The 18,685-nt window shown below is 38.5% G+C and overlaps 1 protein-coding gene across 1 annotated transcript in view; it reads right to left on the bottom strand.

The window, feature by feature from the left end:
• CHD7 (chromodomain helicase DNA binding protein 7) overlaps positions 1 to 18,685 on the bottom strand; it is a 409,978-nt gene that overhangs the window by 92,048 nt on the left and 299,245 nt on the right. The window contains exon 7 of the mRNA XM_006874046.1: positions 5,879 to 5,934. Within this exon, the coding sequence (XP_006874108.1) occupies positions 5,879 to 5,934 (56 nt within the window). The remainder of the gene's footprint in view (positions 1 to 5,878; positions 5,935 to 18,685) is intronic.

The raw sequence follows: 18,685 nt of genomic DNA, 5'->3' as shown, positions 1-18,685 counted from the left end.
AGGGGGACAAGACATTATGTTAGAGAAGGTGTGGAGAATTCAGCATTCTCACGCATTGTAGTGAGAATGCAAACTATCATGTATGCACTAACTTTTTGACCTCACAACAAAAATACAGGTGCATGCACTATAGCAACAGTAATAACCAGAATATGTGTATGGGTATATGTGAGTGTGCACACATGCATGTATAGGTGTTATCTATGGTGGTGGTGGTGGTGATGTACCATCGAGCTGGTTCACAGCAATGCTGTATAAGGTCTGAGGCTGTAAGTCTTCATGGGAACACAGTGTCTCATCTTTCTACAGAAGAGCAGCTGGTAGATTTAAACTGCTGACCTTGTGGTAAACAGTCCAGTGTATAACCCACTACACCACCAGGGTTCCTTGGTGTTGTCTATAGGCAGACAGACAGACAGACAGACAGACAGACAGACAGACAGATATAGATAGCTATATCTATCTATCTATATATAAATACTTATCTATGTATGCTGCATATAAATCCATATATATAACAACTTAGTTCATAAAGGCAATGTTTTATATGCTATTTTGGTGAGTAGTATCTCCAGATACAGCTAAGGAGCTTTGGTAGCATAGTGGTTAGGAATTGGGCTGTCAGCCGAAGTGTCAGCAGTTCAAAACTACAAGCTGTTCCATAGGAGAAAGATAAGGCTTTCTGCTCCCATAAAGATTTACAGCCTCAGAAACCCTATACAGGGTCGCTATGAGTCGGAACCGACTCCACGGCACATAACAACAACAACATTAGTTTCTGCACATCTGGAGTAACAGAGAATGAAGGAAACCAAAGACTCAAAGCTAAAATCTAGTCCACAGGACCATTAGCTCATATAAACCACAACTTCTTCTAACCTGAGACCAGAAGAACTAGGTTGTACCAGCTACCACTACTGACCATTATGATCATCAATACAAGAGATGGGCCCAGAAAGATTGAGGGGGGGGCGGGAATGTAATGTCTAAAAAAGGCCAGACCTATTGGTATAATAAAGACCAGGGAATTCCAAGACTATCGCCTAAAGATATCCTTTGAACATGGGACTAAAGTTATTCCTAGAGGCCACATTTCAGTCAAATAATAGGTTGGCTTATATAATATCAACCATGACTGATGTGCTGCTACCTTAAACAATCAACTATGTAAGACCAAATGGTCAACATTACCTAAAAACTAGGAAGAAAAGACAAGGAGGAGGCTCAATCAATAGAAACAGAACAAACAGAAAGGAAACAGGGAATATTATAACCAGTGGCACAAAAAATGTTTGAAAATTGTTAACTGGGAAACACAATTTGCCATGTATACTTTCACATAACACAGTAAAATATACTTAAAAAAGAAAATACATAGGTAGAAACCAGAACCACATCCAGATCTCCAGAGATGAGAAATCTCCACTTGAAAGGATGAGCAGACCAGCCTGGAGCAGCTAGAAGAATAAAAGATACCTCTTGAAAGAAAGACATGCAGGAAAAATGGAGGCAGATGGACTGTTACTACAAGAACAAACAAATCGCTTCCCCAGGAAACATCAAGGCAAGTGGCCAGGTCCTCTCAAAGCAAACCCCCTTCCAAGACTAAGACTCAATGGAAATGCACGCTCTCATTGGTGACTACACACATCACTGATGGGGCGAAGTGGGGTCAGGCAGCAATGAAGCGGCAAGCTAAGCCCTACAATGTTCAGTGGACTTCTGTGGACCCAGTTGGGGACCTGGTTGGCAAGCAGTGTGAGGAAGCCTGGGGACTCTTGGGCCCAGAGTCAGTGGCGTGGCCACGGAGGACTCGAGAGGAGAGCGGCGCTACCGGCTGCCGGGAAGAGAGGACATATGCACAGGAGCGCCCACACTTGCAGATGATACCCACGTGACCTGGACCGGATGACTGGATGATCGGAGCTCAACCAGGAGAGGAAAGAAGAGGGGGGAAAAAATAGAGTGAGCTGATACAGTCTGATGAACTTGACCTATACCTATGGAGCAGCGACTCAAAAGAGGGAACAAATCCTCACAGCGAGAAACATTCACACACACCCCCACACACAGAGTGGGTGGAGTAGGGCAGCTTGGACATTGGATACTCAAATGGGGAGGAGGGGAACTACAAAGGCAAGAAGTGACCAGCTTACAAGCTTTCAAGAGGGAACCTGGTACTAGGGAACTTGGCGGAAGGCAAAATCTCCAGTAGGTACTTATTCAATCTGTCTGGGCGGAGCTGATGAAAGGAGATACAGATGGGTAACTCGTGATACTGTAGTGAATAATTCTTATCAGGACAGACTATGAGGGTTGAAAATGCAAAGGTAGAAGTTTTGTAACAAGGACGGGAGTGATTAATTCTCTAGGATAGGAGTGGAGGCCTCTGGGACCATCAATGGTGAAGAGCCGAGAGCAGGACCCTACCCAGAGAAACAGAGATGCCTGAGATAGAGACAGAGATAATGATGTGGAGTGATGAAGCGACTGGGGACTTTGGACCCAGAGAGGGAAAGGGACTGTGGGCAGAAAACTGAGGGGAGGAGGGGGAAGTGTAGGGGGCGGATTTCTGGGATATACCCTTTGGGTGGTTAATGATGCATGGAGGGGATTGGAACCATGGCAATGAGATGATATACGATGGAATGAATGTAAAACTAAAGTTCTCCCATGTAAACTATCATATAACTCACAATAAAACATTAAAAAAAAAAAAAAAAGGAATACAAACAGTGATCCCTAGTACATGCATACAGATACAAATAGAAGAATGCAACACCATGGCAAAATGAGAACATTTGAGGAATCTGGATGTAGGACATAAAATAAATTGTAATATCATTGTAATTTTTCTGTAAATATGAAATTATATAAAAATAAAAGTTAACAAAAACTATTAATTTTATAGAAAATGCAATTTCCTTTAGATCTTAGTACAATCAGGAAACTGATTTTTTACGATTCTGTTTGCCCACATCTGATTTCTAATGAGGATGGCTTATCAGTGGCATCTGGCTGGAAGCACTGTGGGTATTTTTCGTATTCTTCACAGGCTAAGTTAAAGGTTTTCAGTGACAGAGCCGCCATAGGCCATACTACAATAATGATCTAGATGTCCACTAGAAGTGCCATTTTTCTGCATTCAGTGACGAAGCTACCTTGCTCCAGTTTTGACTTGTGAATCTTCTAGGGGGCTGTCATCCACTGGCCTTGTCAGCTTGTTTACTCCTAATGAATGAGTCCTTCACTACTGTCCTTACACAGATGTATGAAATCATGTACTATGTATAATTTCCATTTGTTTGAACTCATCGTACTCAAGAGGACAAAATGACAGTGTTAACTAATATTTATTGAGCAGCTTTGATTGTCACACTGTATTTTACCAAGCTCTCACATCACAGAAAAACTTATTTGCTTTCTACTCATAAAACCTCTTTAGCACTGCCTTAGTTATTAAGATGGTTGTTGTTGTTGTTGTTGTTAAGTGCCATCGAGTCGATTCCGACTCATAGTGACCCTGTAAGAAGGTTTCCCAAAGAGCAGCTGGTGAGCTTGAACCACAAATCTTGCACTTCAAATGACTTTGTAGTCTGACACATTAGCACACAGCACCACACCAGAATGCCATTTAACATGGTAACAGCTATAAAAAGGCAGTAAGACAGGAGCCATGATGCCCATGCTTACATTTACAGGGTAGGCTATGTTTTCGTAGGCTATTTTGACCCCAACTCACAAAAGTGTTTCTTTAAACCCAAGAATTTATGACTATGGTACTTGAGTTCTTTGTTTCAAAAGAAACATAAGAACTATTGCTCATATTATAAATGAAACGACATATTGCATTAGGCAAATCTGTTGCACAAGATCTCTTTAAAGTGTTCAAGAGCAAAGATGTCAGTTTGAGGACCAAGGTGTACCTGACTCAAACCAAGGTGTACCTCATATGCATGTGAAAGTTTGACAACGAATAAGGAAAACCTTAGCAGAATGGATGCATTTGACTGGTGTTGGAGAAGAATATTAAGGGTACCAGGGACTAACAGAAGAACAAGCAAATCTGTGTTGGAAGAAATACAACCAGAATGCCCCTTAGAAGCTAAGATGGTCACTCTTTACCTCTCTTACTTCAGACATATTTTCACGAGAGACCAATCCCTGGAGGACATCATGCTTGGTAAAGCTGAGGGTCCAAGAAAAAGAGGGAGACTCCCAATGAAATTGATTGACACAGTGGGAGCAGCAATGGGCTCAAGTGTAACAGCAATTGTGAGGATGGTGCAGAACTGGGCAGTGTTTTGTTTTGTTGTACACAGGGTTACTAATGGGTTGGAATCAACTGGACAGCACCTAACAACAACAACCAATGAAAATGTTTTACCTTGTTCTGTAGTTGTTATTAAGGGAAGAGAATTACTTCAGTCTTCCTCAATATTACGATCACTAATCTTTTAAACTATGTTGGCTCATTAAAATAGTCCAAAACTTGCTGTATTTGTTACTACAGCCTTCCCATGTACTTAAGTAATTCCTAACCAAAACTTTCATAGATTCATAAAAATAATTTACTGACACTGAAGTACAGAAAATACGTTTAACATTAACTTACTAGTACCCTTTGGCATATTTTGCAAAGCTATTTTAGAGATATTTAATAAGAGGGCAACACCTATGCAGCCTTATGTCCCTCTGTGATAAACACAAAGCTACAGATCTAAAAAAAACCTCTGATATACTCAGTAAAAACACATTTACATTTGAGGTGAGGATTCAAGATCTAAGGAAAGAGGGTAAGGGATTTGTCCCACTTCTCTTGATTCCAGAACAGTGCTTCTTTGCCAAACCAAATCAAAGAGCTGATGCTTAACAAAGGGTCATGTCATCATGAACAAGACTAGAAAACGTGATAAATTTCTCATTCATGGAATCTAGAATAAGATTAAACCTAGTCTAACAAAAACAATAAGCTTTTAAATGAGCTTCATGGACCTAAAACTGAGGCTGTTTTCAGACATCTTCACAAGTAAGAAGAATCTAGAGCATACAAATTGACATTAATTATCATGTGGCAAAAGATGATCAAAAGATTCAGTCAAATGCTGACAAAAGCAATGAACTTTAGCAGTTGCCTCAAGTAATTTCCCACTCTTCTTGCAGAGTGCTAAGATGAAACTGTATCTGTACCAGGTACACTGCCTAGATCTCCAATATGGATTCTACAAAGACAACAACTGCTATTAGTTTTCAAGTCAGTCTTTGAAAAAACCATGCAATTCAAATCCACTATTAAGTAAAAAAGATAAGAAACAAACAAAAACCAGATAAGCAAAATCCTAGTTTACTGCATTTAAAAAACTCATGACACCTATGACTTTCCAGAGCCTTCATCAGACAGTAAAGCTCTCTACACAAACATAAAGACAGATGGTAGGAGTATAACCCCAGAAAGGAAATCCTCTCTGTGGCTAGTCAAATATTATTTTACTTATATTTTCTTATTGTGTATTTTGATTCCCTCTAAAAAGAACTTCTTTATTGTACAAAAAAGGCAATCACCCTGTATATCAATTATGCTTATTCCAGAAAATATAAATTCATAAAACATCAAAGTACTAAAGATAGTAGTAAATGGTCTCCAAAACACTAAATAAACCATACCAAAATCTCCCAATCCCCAAATATTTTTATTTTATTTTTTAAATTGAGACAAATATGCATGTAAAAAATTGTTTGACATTTCCATATTCTTCATGTGTACAATTCAGTGACATTAGTTTATCATATTGTTCAAGAATTACAATTAGTTGTCCAGTACTTTCAAAACTTACATACCATCTAAAAAATAAATTTTAAAAAATTACAATGTACTTACAAGTTTTTGTATTTCACATAGAATTCCTCAACTTCTACCTCCTCTCCAGATTCCTTCTGTAAAAAAAGATAATTTCAAAGGCACCCTTTAAGACCAGCTACTAAAATACTTGAAAAGCAACCACTTAGTCCCCAGGAATGACAAAAGCAGCATGGACACTTCTCTTATTTATGATGCACATGTGGTACAGTGGGTAAAGGCAGTGAAAGGAGCCGGACACCCTTAGCCATATATGCTGCTAGTGTACTACAACTTCGAAGACATGAATCATTTTAACTCCTCCCTAACCACATGCAGCTTCATTCACAACAATCTGACCCCAAATTTGGCTTTCTGCCAAACCCACAGTGTTAAATAGATGCCAAGTGTACCATTTTCTCAGGCAGTAGCCAATTAGCAACTGCTCTCCTGAATGCCATATGTATTATTTTTGGCTGCCTCATAGCAACTTTACATTGTGGGTTTTGTAATGTTTTAAAATATTTAAAAGACATTTATTCCTTCATATAGTTAATAACTCTAAAATAGAAGCCATATAAAACTCAACTCTTTCTTATGCTATAATTTCAGTGCATCATTATTCACAGCTTTAGAGCTCCACAATGGCACATTTACAAATGCTCACACAAGATGTCTCATACAGCAGCCAAATGACGTTAACATTCCAAATATTACATTTAGGTAAGGGTAAAACTGTGATACATGTCAGCTAAATCAAGAGATTTCAATAGCAAAATTGTCTGCCGCATCTGCCTTGATCCTAGCCTACCATAGTGTATTTAGAAATAATGTTCATATGATATTTTAGGTTTCTCTTTCACTATATGTTTTCCCCTTTTGGCTTTAGGGTATTAAACAAGTTACAATACATAATTTTCTTCTGAAACATCTGATCAGATAAATCAGAGATGTAAGCCATAAACACCATTTACAGATGTTTGGAGATTGCTTTTACACTCTTACAAAAGTACCCAAGCTTGCCTTCAGGGTCACATGTGACTACTGAACTGCCTCAGAGATGCTTAGAATAAAATAAAGAGCAAGTAGGAACATGGCACAGACCACAGAAAACAGCAAAAACTACAATAGGATAACAAGCTGGCATACTATCTTTTCAAAGTGATTAATCTTTCCATGAATCCCTAATCTTCACATTATTATCAAGGAAATTTTCACCCACACCAGATAAACCCCAATTTCAAACAGCTTTCTCACCTAGAGACTATGAAGAAGAAGGATATTTAGGCATGTGGTTGAAAACATAAATAGTGGGTTTTGTCCTAATAAATCTATGAAAAGCCATTACTATAACCTTGAGTTTTTAATAAATGCATTAAGAACATCTATGGCCCAAACTTCTTTTTGTTGTTCTTGGGTGCCACTGAATTGGTTCCAACTCACAGCGACCCCAATGCACAACAGACGTAACACTCTTAGTCCTGAGTAATTCTCCTAATTGTTGTTTTTGTTGAGCCATAGTTGCTGCTGCCATCTCAATCCTTCTTGATGGGGGTCTTCCTCTTTTTCAGTGATCCTGCATTTATCCAAGAATGATGTTCTTCTCCAGGAACTGGCCCCTCCTGATAACGTGTCCAAAGCATAAGATAAGGTTCTAATTCTGGCTGTACTTCTTCTAAGACTTGGTGTTCTAAGATATATTTGGTGTTCTGGCATTCCAGGATACTTTCAATGTTCTTCACCAGCATCATAATCCAAATTCATCATTTCTTCCACTGTCTTTCTCATTCATATTTCAACTTTCACATGCACATGTGGCGATTGAGAATACTATGGCTTGGGTCAGGTTTCAGCTCAGTCAAAAACAACCTTTGCTTTTAAACACTTTTAAGAGGTCTTTTGCAAGAGATCTGCCTAGTGCAGTATGTCCTTTGATTTCTTGGCTGACTGCTGCTTCAATGAGTGTTGATTGTGGATCCAATTAAAATGAAGTCTTTCACCACTTCAATCTTTTCTCCATTTATCATGTTATTGATTGATACAGTTGTGAGCAATGCTCACATCAAAATGCAACACATATTGAAGGCTGTGGTGTTTGATCCTATCATTTAAAATCCTCCTAGCTTCTAGCTTGAACTGCCAACCTTTTAGTTATCAGTACTGTATATCAAAAGGTCGACAGTTCAAACCTACCAGATGCTTCTTGGAAACCCTATAGAAAGTAACTGTGAGTTGAAATTGACAACACTTAATAACAACAAGCTTCTAGCAAGCAAGGTTGTATCATCTGCACATCACAGATAGTTAATCTTTATGTCACAGATTGTTAATAAATCTTCCTCCAATCTTGATGCCATGTTCTTCTTCATATAATCCAGCATCTAATACTTACACAGCATATAGCCTGAATAAGTGTGGAGAAAGTTTACAATGCTGACACACACCTTTCCTGATTTCAAACCATTCACTAGCCCCTTGATGTGTTTGAACAACTGCTTCTTAGTCTAAGTACAGGTTTCTTCTTGAGTACAATTAAGTGTTTTTGAATACCTATTCTTGGCAGTGCTATCCATAGTTTGTCATGATCCACAGAGTTGAAAGTCTTTGCAGAATCTACAAAGCACAAGTAAACATCTTTCTGGTAGTCTCTGTTTCAGCCAAATCTATATAATTTTACTTGCATGTGATATTAATGATATTGCTTGATTCCCATATTCTGTTGGGTCACCACTCTTTGGAATGGGCACAAACACAGTTGGCCAGGTAGATGTCTTCCAAATTTCTTGGCAGAGATGAATGAGTGCATCTAAGGCTGGATCAATTTGTTAAGAGATTTCAATTTGTATTCTGTCACTTCCTGGAGCCTTGTTTTTCACCTATGCCTTCAGTGCAGCTTGGATTTCTTCCTTCTGTACCATTGGTTCTAGATCATATGATCATCCTTGACCATTTCTTTGTTGTATTGTTAAGTGCTATCAAGTCGATTCCAACCCATAGCATCCCTGTATAGGGTTTCCAATGAGCAGCTGGTGAGCTTGAACCACCGACCATGCAGTTCAAACAACTTTGCAGTCTGACGAATTAGCTCACAGCACCACACCAGGACTCCATTGTTGTATAGTAACTGCATATTCTTTCATCTTCTTTGTGTGCTTTTGCATCACTATTTTGCTCACTGTTGTTATTGTATAGAAACCCTGTATAGGGTTTCCAAGAAGCAGCTGGTGGGTTTGAACCACTGAACTTGTGGTTAGCAGTCCAGTGCTTATCCTACAAATGCATGTCAGGATTCCATTTTGCCCATAGAATCCTTCAATATTTCAAGTGGAGACTTAAATTTTTAATTCCGTTCTTTCAGCTTGAAAAGTGCTGAGTAGTGGTCTTCCCTTTTGGTTTTCTAACTCCAGGTCTTTGCATATATCATTAAAATACTTGACTTTGTCTTCTTGAGCTGCCCTTTAAATTTTTCTCTTCAACTTTTTTCTTCCTCATTTCTTGCAGTCACTCTAGCTTCTTTGTACACAAGAGCAAGTTTCAGAGTCTCATCAGACATCCATTTGAGTCTTTTCTTTCTTTCCTGTCTTTTTAATAACGTTTTACTTTCTTCATGTATAATGTTCTTGATGTCATCCCACAACTCTTCTGGTCTCCAGTCATTCATGTCTAATGCATCAAATTTGTTCTTGATAAGATCTCTAAAATCAGGTAGGATGTAGTCAGAGTCCTATTTTGGCTCTCGTGGACTTGTTTTAATTTTCTTCAACTTTAGACTGAACTTGCACAGACGCAACTAGTGGCCTGTTGCACAGTCTGCACCTGGTCTTGTTTTGGTTGATAATGTTTAACTTCTCCACCAACTCTTGCTACAGATGTAGTCAATTTGATTCCTGCATATTTTATTTAGTGAGGTCCATGTGCACAGCCTTTTATGTTGTTTTAAAAGGTATTTACAATGGTCATTTGTCTTACAAAATTCAATCATGCGATCCCCAGCACCATTTCTGTCACCAAGGCCATATTTTCTATTTCTTTATTTTATTTAAAAAATTTTTTATTGTGAACTGAGTGAAGGTTTACAGAAAAGCTCATCAGTTTTACATTCAACAAATCATATACTTTGTTTCATCTCAATGATTACAATCCCCTCCATGCGTAAGAGTAATTTCACTTCCTCCCTGGGGTTCCTATTTCCATTCCACCCAACTTCTCATCCCTTCTCAACTTTTTCCTTAGGCTTATGTTGCCCTTTTGATTTGGAATGATTGACCATTCCATAATGATCATACCTTACTAGTGTTTTTGTTGCCACTATATACTTATATATTGCTTGGCTGAAAATTGGACCATGAGAGTGAATTCCTTTCCAAACCTGAGGAGTGGTTGATGACCATAGTCTCAGGTTCCTCCAGTCTCTTAATGAACAGTAAACCCAGAGGTTTTGTTTTGTTTTTAATAATTTTGAGTTTTTTCCCACATTTTAACCCACTCTACCCAGGACCTTGAATGTGATCCCTTTCAGAGCAGTTGGTAGTAGTACCTAGGTACCATTTAATTCTGGTCTCAGGATCAGGAAATGTATGTTCACGTGTTCAACTAGCACACTGGACTAATTGATTTCAAGCATCTTCAATTCTCATTACTCTTAACAAGACCATATTTTCCAACTACTGATCCTTTCCTACTGTTTCCAATTTAGACATTCCAATCAATGCATCTTGATTGCATGTTTGATCAATTTTAGACTGACGAATTTGGTAAAACTTTAATTTCATAATCACTGGGTATAGTAGTAGGTGTGGGAATTTGAATAATAGTTTTATCAACTGGTCTTCCCTATGTTGTTGTTGTTAAGTACCATGGAGTCGGTTCTGACTCATAGTGACCCTGCACAGGGTTTCCAAGGATGTAAATCTTTACAGGAACAGAAAGCCTCATCTTTCTCCCGTGGAATGGCTGGTAGTTTCAAACTACTGACCTTGAGGTTAGCAGCCCAATTCATAACCACTACGCTACCAGAGCTACTTACAGACGAATGGATATTATGCTATCACAGATAGCACTGTACTTCAAGACAGATTTAAAAATGCTCTTTCTGATGATTAATTGTGATGTCATTCCTCTTCAATTTGTGGTTTCTGCCATAGTAAACCATGACTGTCTGATTTTAAATGGCCAATTAGTCATTGCAGCTCACTGATGCCTAGGATATTAATCTTATGAATTCCATTTCAACTTGACAACTTCCAGTTTTCCTAGATTCATCGTTTGTACAGTCCATATTCTAATTATTAATGGATGGTTGCTGCTGTTTCTTCTCATTTTGAGTTGTGTCCCTTCAGCAAATGACAGTTCTGAAACCTTTGTTCCATTCCCATCAGTATAGTCAACTCTACTTTAAAGAGTCAATTCTTCCCAAGTTGTATTTTGAGTGCTGCCCAACCGAGAGGCTCATATTCTAGCACTATATCTAGGAATATTCTGGTGATACTCATGTTTTCATCTTCTGGAACTATATTTGGCAATGTTCTGCAGCTATTCATAAGGTTTTCAGTGGCTAATCATTCAGTAGTCATCTGCCTCTCCATCTTCCTAATCTGTATGGAAGCTCAGCTGAAACCTGTCTACCATTTAAAATCACCAGTGTCATAGCTTCAGCATTACTGAAACACGCAAGCCACCACTGTACACAAATGGACAGACAAGTGGTGGCCCAAACTTGCAGTCTTGTCCAAAATGAAAAGAAATGTTTGTTGGCTGCCTTCAAGAGCCAAACACATAAACCAGACACGAGTTTACAAATAAATCAATGAATTCTGGTAAGAACTTATTCAGGCCCAGCTCAATTTCCTCAGTACCAATACAAACCTTATAAAGGTCACAAAAAATTCCATTATCTTTTAATTCCATTCTTCTGCGAATTTTCTTTATACTTCCTTGTATCTCCCCTGATCTCCTTACACCACGTGAGGGGTATGTCCAGCCCATGGGCCATATAAGTCCGGTGAAATTGTTTTGTCTGGCCTGACAAGGCAACTTCAGTTCCAACCATCACACTGTTGTTGTTAAGTGCCATCAAATCAGTTCTGACTCATAGTGACCCTGCATAGGGTTTCCAAGGAGCAGCTGGTGGTTTGAACTACTGACCTTATGGTTTGCAGTCCAGTGCTGATCCTACAGTGCCATGCTAGAAGTCTAGCCATCACATTGTTGTTGTGAAATGCCATCGGGTCAGTTCCACCCCTTAGTAACTTTGTATAGGGTTTCCAAGAAGTGACTAATAAACTTGAACTGCTGACCTTTCAGTAAAAAGCAACTTTGTAGTACGGTACATTAAAGGGTAAGTTAACTAAATGTTTGTCCAAGTATAGCAGGCAAATTTTGAAGTTAATAATTTTGTTATGACCTGCAAATAATACTATAAATTTTTCCAGAAAAAAGGTTCCCCATCACTGCCTTACATACCGCAGAAGTCACTTCAAGATAGATTTTCTTTGTAGAGACCTAGATGTTACCAAAGAAAGGTAAAAATAAGATTGTAGATGACAAGATAGATGGAAAAAGCAAGGCTAAAACTAGATCTTTTGATGCTTCCTGTAAGAGTCCTAATAGCATAGTGGTTACGAATTGAGCTGCGAACTTTAAGGTCAGCAGTTCGAAACTACCAGCTTCCACAGAAGAAAGATGAGGTTTTCTGCTCCTGTAAAGATTTACAGCCTCAGAAACCCTGTATAGGGTCGCTGTGAGTTGGAACTGACTCTGTGGCACATAACCACCACCACCATAAGAGTCCGAAGTTCTGGTGTGGTGCTATGGGCTGATGCATCAGACTGCAAAGTCGTTTGAACTGCTAGGTCAGTGGTTCAAGCGCACCAGCTTCTCCTTGGAAACCCTGTCGGTTAATGCACTGGACAACAAGGGTGGTTTGAACCACAAGGTCAGAGGTTCAAACTCACCAGATGCTCCTAGGAAACCCTATACAAGGTTGCTATGGGTCAGAACTGACTTGACGACACTTAACAACAACAACAAGTAGGAGTCCTAGTGTACACTGTAGGGTAATATGCTGGACAGCAAGGTCCATTTGAACAGAAACGTCAGCGTTTCAACTCTCCCCAGTTGCTCCTTGAAACCCTATACAGGGTCGTTATGAGTTGGAACCAACTTGACAGCACCTAACAACAACAACAATAGCACCAAGGAGTCCCTAAGTGGCACAAATGGTTAAGTGCTCAACTACTAGCCTAATATAGTGCCTCAGATGATAGGCCAAAAATCATAATCCCTGGAACTATAGGTAGCCGCTCTACTCTGCACATACCAGGTTGCCATTAGTTAGAATTGACTTGAGATCAACTAACAACAACAGCATAGCATTTTATGAAATTCAGATCTAAAATGGAACTCAAATGCTGCTGTCTTCACAGTTTTTATTGTTTATTGTTTTGACAATGACTATATTTCTTTCATTTCTAAAATAATTTTTAAAATTAAAAATCTTTGAAGTAGTAAAAAGACCAGATTTATTATTATTCATATTCCACCATTTCCTGTGACTTCTTTTCCCCTGACATTTTTTGTCCTCTATTCTTTCATCTTGGAGTCCTGGTATGGCGCTGTGGTTTAATGCTCTGGACTGCAAAGTCATTTGAACTGTAAGGTCGGCAGTTCTAACTCACCAGCTGCTCCTCAGAAACCCTATATAGGGTTGCTATGGGTTGGAACTGACTCGATGGCACTTAGCAACAACAACATTCTTTCATTTTATTATAAATGGTCTCACCATTCCATAATCTCTTAGTGGGCACCAAGGAATACAGGACCAGATCTTTAACAGAAAAGTGTTTTGTTTTCATTTTATTAGTTACATTCCTAGAAAGCCTTGTCTCTTACAGCCAAGACTTGGTTTGTCCCCAACTCTCATTGCTACCCATGTGCTTGTCATGATTAGTATTCCACTAAAATCCTGCTATGGAGCCATCTAACCAGAGTTTACTGTCTAGGAGGAATTGATTGGGTTCCAAAACCTAACTTAGCCACACCTGGAACCAGTACAGAACTGTCCCAGGGCCTATTTCTTTGGTGTACGCTATGGGTCGGAACCGACTCTATGGCACTTAACAACAACAACAACAACCCTAAAAAAAACACTGCCTTTTGTTAAACTGACCACACAGAGTCCATCACCACCTTCTTGCCCCTAGAATTATAAATAAGCTGTCTTTTAGCCATCATTTTATATAAATATGATCATGTATATTATCTCTTCTGACAATTAACAAAGTGTATGAAGTCATAACCCTGTTGGCACATCATTAAATCATTTAACCAGCCTCTGGAGACAAGAAAAAAAAAAAAAAGTACAAACACCCCAGCAAAATTTTCTAAGGCGATTCTGTAATAGGTATAAGTAATGAACAAATTAAGTAAAGCACCATTTTCACACAAGAAATACCCAAATTTATTTCTTAAACAGTTGTCATTAAATTTTAAAACCCTCTAAAGTAATTTAGTGTACTCAGAATTGTTTCTTTCATTAGATTCCAGAAATATTTTTGGAAACCCTTATTATTCATGATAGATGAAACATAACATGATGGATGCTGAAGATGGATGAAACAGAACTGCAAACACTTTAAGCCATATCTGTCACATGAGCCAGAATCCTTAATCAGGTCAAAAAAGAGACTACTTTTGTCACCTGAAATCTAAAACAGCCTCTTAGCAAATGATGATCCTTGTGGCCTAAAGAAAGACATACTCATTCTTTTTTTCTTTTTCTTCTTCTTCACTAAATTACAGTCATAATGGAGAACTAAAGCTCAACTATAGAACAAAAAATGGAAATTTTTGATAGAGAATGCACAAAGTACATAGCACAGCTATGAATCCCTTCCAACACTAGCCCAACACACAGTATATTCTACCAGAGGTGGCAAATCCCTTAAGATGCACTTAAGAAGACCACATGGGCATGACAACAAATTAGGCTAAAAATTTTGCCTTCTTGATGTTCTGTTTTTATGAGTGAATTCAATACAGGATTAAAACACACACACTGAAATTTAAATTAGTTATTTGAAACTATATATCTGTAGCTAACTGAAAGAAAAATAATTGGGGAGAATATAGTGAGAAATCACTTTTAAAACAATTTTTGAACTTCTGATACAAAAAGATTTGAATCATTGTTCCACAGAGATAGACGGCTCAACGTAGAAAGGATTACAAATGACTAATCATGGAAAAAAAATAAAAGAATCAACCTTATGTATCCTATCTCAACATTCAAATACAAATAAATATTAACTCTGTCCCTTCTACTGGGTCACATGCACATTACTTTGCTTTTTGAGAGAAATAAATGCCCCAACTATCCCTATTCAAACAAAGTCCAACACTAGGAAGCTGTCAGTTGAGTTCTGCATTTCCATGGCTATCTTATCGAACCTTCCTTTTCAGGCTGCAATGCGTCAACCACATTTGAACAACATGCTATCCCCACTATGTATGGCATTGCACTGGACGGCTTTAAGAACTCATAACCAGTTGCTATAGTGCTTCTGGGAAGATAAAGACACCTTTTCACAGCCAATTCATAAATTATTCATGGTAATAGAAAACAGAACAGCAGGCATAACTAGAATCCATAGAAAAGTCTCAGATTTCCTTTTGTTTCTATTTGTGACACTTTCCACCAATGTTATTACAGCTGATAAGTAACTATACTGAGAACATGAGCAATTTAAAAAGTACTTTCTAAAGATTTTTTTTTTATTATTATCCTCTAAGAAATACTAGTAATCTAAAAGCAATTCAATGAGCTCCACCTCTCTTCCTTACTTTAAATTATACTTTAAGGTCTATCTCCCCTTGCAGAGGATTTTTTCATTAATTTTTTTCCATCATCAAAATCACCAACTCAACAAAAACTCTACCTTCATGTACAACCACAGTAGTTTCTAAACTCCTTTGATAAGATAAACCTGTTATTGCTTGTCGTTAAGTGCCATCGAGTTGGTTCCAACTCTTAGCAACCCTGTAGATGTTTTCTGAGGATTGGCTGGTGGGTTTGAAACGCCAACCTTGCTGTTCAAACAGACCTTGCGGTCCAGTGCATTATCCTGCAGCACCACATCAAGACTCCAAGATAAATGTTGTTGTTGTTAAGTGCCTCTGAGTCAGTTCCAACTCATAACAACCCTGTATAGGGTTTCCAAGGAGAGCTTGAACTGGTGATCTTGTGGTTCAAACTGACTTTGCAGTTCAGCACATTAGCCCACAGTGCCACACCAGGACTCCATACATATTATAGTTGTTGTAAATCAGTGACTCATTATTAAGCTAAAGTTCAAAGAAAAGTCTAGGACAGCTACTAAGTTTGCTGGGGTGAACTGAATTCAGTTCAGTTCAGGTCAGAGTTGGAACACTATGTTGGGTCTCAAGCTAAAGTTCTGCTTTGTTATGCTTTGACATAACACTTTATCTCATTCAATTCTCACAAAATTCTCAGAGGTAGGTGCTGTTGACTCCATTGTACATCTACTTTTGCCAGTGCTGAAGAAGAGTGAGATTTTAAGATATTTTTGCCAAGTTACAGGAAAAGCAAAGGTCTGAAGACAGACATGAGAGCGACTCTATTGAATCACAGGCTAAGACATGATGAAAGTGTGAATAGGAGAATTGGGTCTCTTTGCTTTCTGCAGCCTTCTTTCCTGTCATGCTCTATAGTGCTGTTCTTGATCTTCCTCCAAGGGCAGTTATCTGGGGTCTATCGAGTAGCCACACAGAACTGGACAATGAGAGTGTCCCAAGCAAACAAAGTCCCTCCAGACAGGGTATATGTGTACCCTGGACAATTGCACTTTTTAAGAAGAGATGGTTAGAAGAATCCTGGACTCTAAAAGATGTGTTTAGCTAAGTGAGGTTATGTTTCATGTCCTTCACTGCCCAATTTACATTGCAAGTGATGAAAATCCAAATAAACTTAACTGAAACCAAAAACGGAATTCATTGGTTTACATAGTGAAAAGGCCAAGTTTGGATCCAGGTTTTTGATTATGTCATCAGAACTCAGTCTCTCTTCATCATCTTTTGGTTCTGCTTTCCTCTGTGTTGGATTCATTTTCCAGATTTTTTTCTCTAATGGTGGCATGTCTAGACTTCCATCCTATTAACTAAGGAATCACAGAGAGTGACAAACAGAGATGAAACTGAAAGCACCCACTTTCCAACAGTTCTTGAAAATGTTCAGTGATTGACTTTCAGTGGTCATCTTAGAATCAAGGCTTACTCAAGTCTCCAAGGTCAGAGGTATGCAATATTATAGGTTCTCCACTGGGAGAAACCGTAAGTGTCAAGATCTGGACACTTCAGAGTGTATGAAAGTCCTTCATGACTTTAGGTGATAGATGGTGGCTTTTGAACTTTGTTTCCTCTGTCCCGTAGGTAAGGGAAGAAGACTAATGGGGATGCAATTGTGTATTTCCCTTCTCCCATGTACGTTATCCTACTGCCGTTGAGTCAATTTCAACTAGTCATATGCAAATAACAATAATGCTCTTGTTAGGTGCCATCAAGTCCATTCTGGTTCATATGATACTATGCATGACAGAAAGAAACACTGCCGAGTCCTGCACCATCCTCACAATCATTGTTATACGTCAGCCCACTGCTGCCGCCACTGTGTTAATCCATCTCGTTGGGGTCTTCCTCTTTTTCACTGGGCTTTCCCTTTACCAAGCAAGATGATCTTCCCCAGGGACTGATCCCTCCTGATAATATGTCCGAAGTATGAGAGACAAAGTCCCACCATCATGGTTTCTAAGGAGCATTCTGGTTGTACTTCTACCAACATAGATTTGTTTGTTCTTCTGGAAGTCCCTGGTACTTTTAATATTCTTCTCCAACACCATAACTCAAATGCAATAATTCTTCTACAGTCTACCTTACTCACTGTCCAACTTTCAAATGCATATGAGGCTACTGAAAATACCATGGCTTGAGGTCAATTAACATCTTAGTCCTTAAACTGACATCTTTGCTCTTGAACACTTTAAAGAGGTCTTGTGCAGAAGATTTGCCTAATACAATATGTAATCTGATTCTTGACTCTTGTTTCCATGAGTGTTGATAGTGGATCTAAGTAAAATCTCAATCTTTTCTCCATTTATCATGATGTTATATTTATTGGTCCAATGGTGAGGATTGAAGTGAAACCCATACCCAAGGCTGTGGTCTTTGATCTTTAGCAGTAAGTATTTTAAGTTCTCTTTGCTTTCAGAAAGTGAAATAATACAGCAGGACTTTTATTATTTGCATATCACAGGTTGTTAATTTGGTCTTTCTTGAATTCTGATGCTACATTCTTCTTCAAATAATACAGTTTCTCAGATCATTTTCTCAGCATATAGACTGAATAAGTATGGTGAAAGAATACAATCATGGCACAAACCTTTCCTAATTTTGAACCACTAAATGTTCCCTTGTTCTGTTAGAACAACTGCCTCTTGGTCTATGTACAGGTTCCCCATGAGTACAATTAAGTGTTCTGGAAAACCCATTCTTCACAATGTTATCCATAGCTTGTCATGGTGCGCACAATCAAAAGCCTCAGCATAAACAATAAAACACAGGAAATATCTGTCTGGTATTTTCTGCTTTCAGCCATGTCAGCTATGACATCCCTCTTTTTACGTCCTCATCTGAAGCCAGCTTGAACACGGAAGAAGTTCCCTGTCAACTGTCAACATATGGCTGCAGACGTTTTTGAATTATCTATAGCAAAATTTTACTTGCATGTGACATTAATGATATTATCCAATAATTCCTGCATTCTATTCAGTAACTTCT

Source organism: Chrysochloris asiatica, unplaced genomic scaffold (genome assembly GCF_000296735.1).
Source record: "Chrysochloris asiatica unplaced genomic scaffold, ChrAsi1.0 scaffold00259, whole genome shotgun sequence".
Classification (NCBI taxonomy): Eukaryota; Metazoa; Chordata; class Mammalia; order Afrosoricida; family Chrysochloridae; genus Chrysochloris; species Chrysochloris asiatica.
The sequence above is the reverse complement of the archived record's forward strand: the minus strand, read 5'-3'. Positions and strand labels throughout refer to the sequence as shown.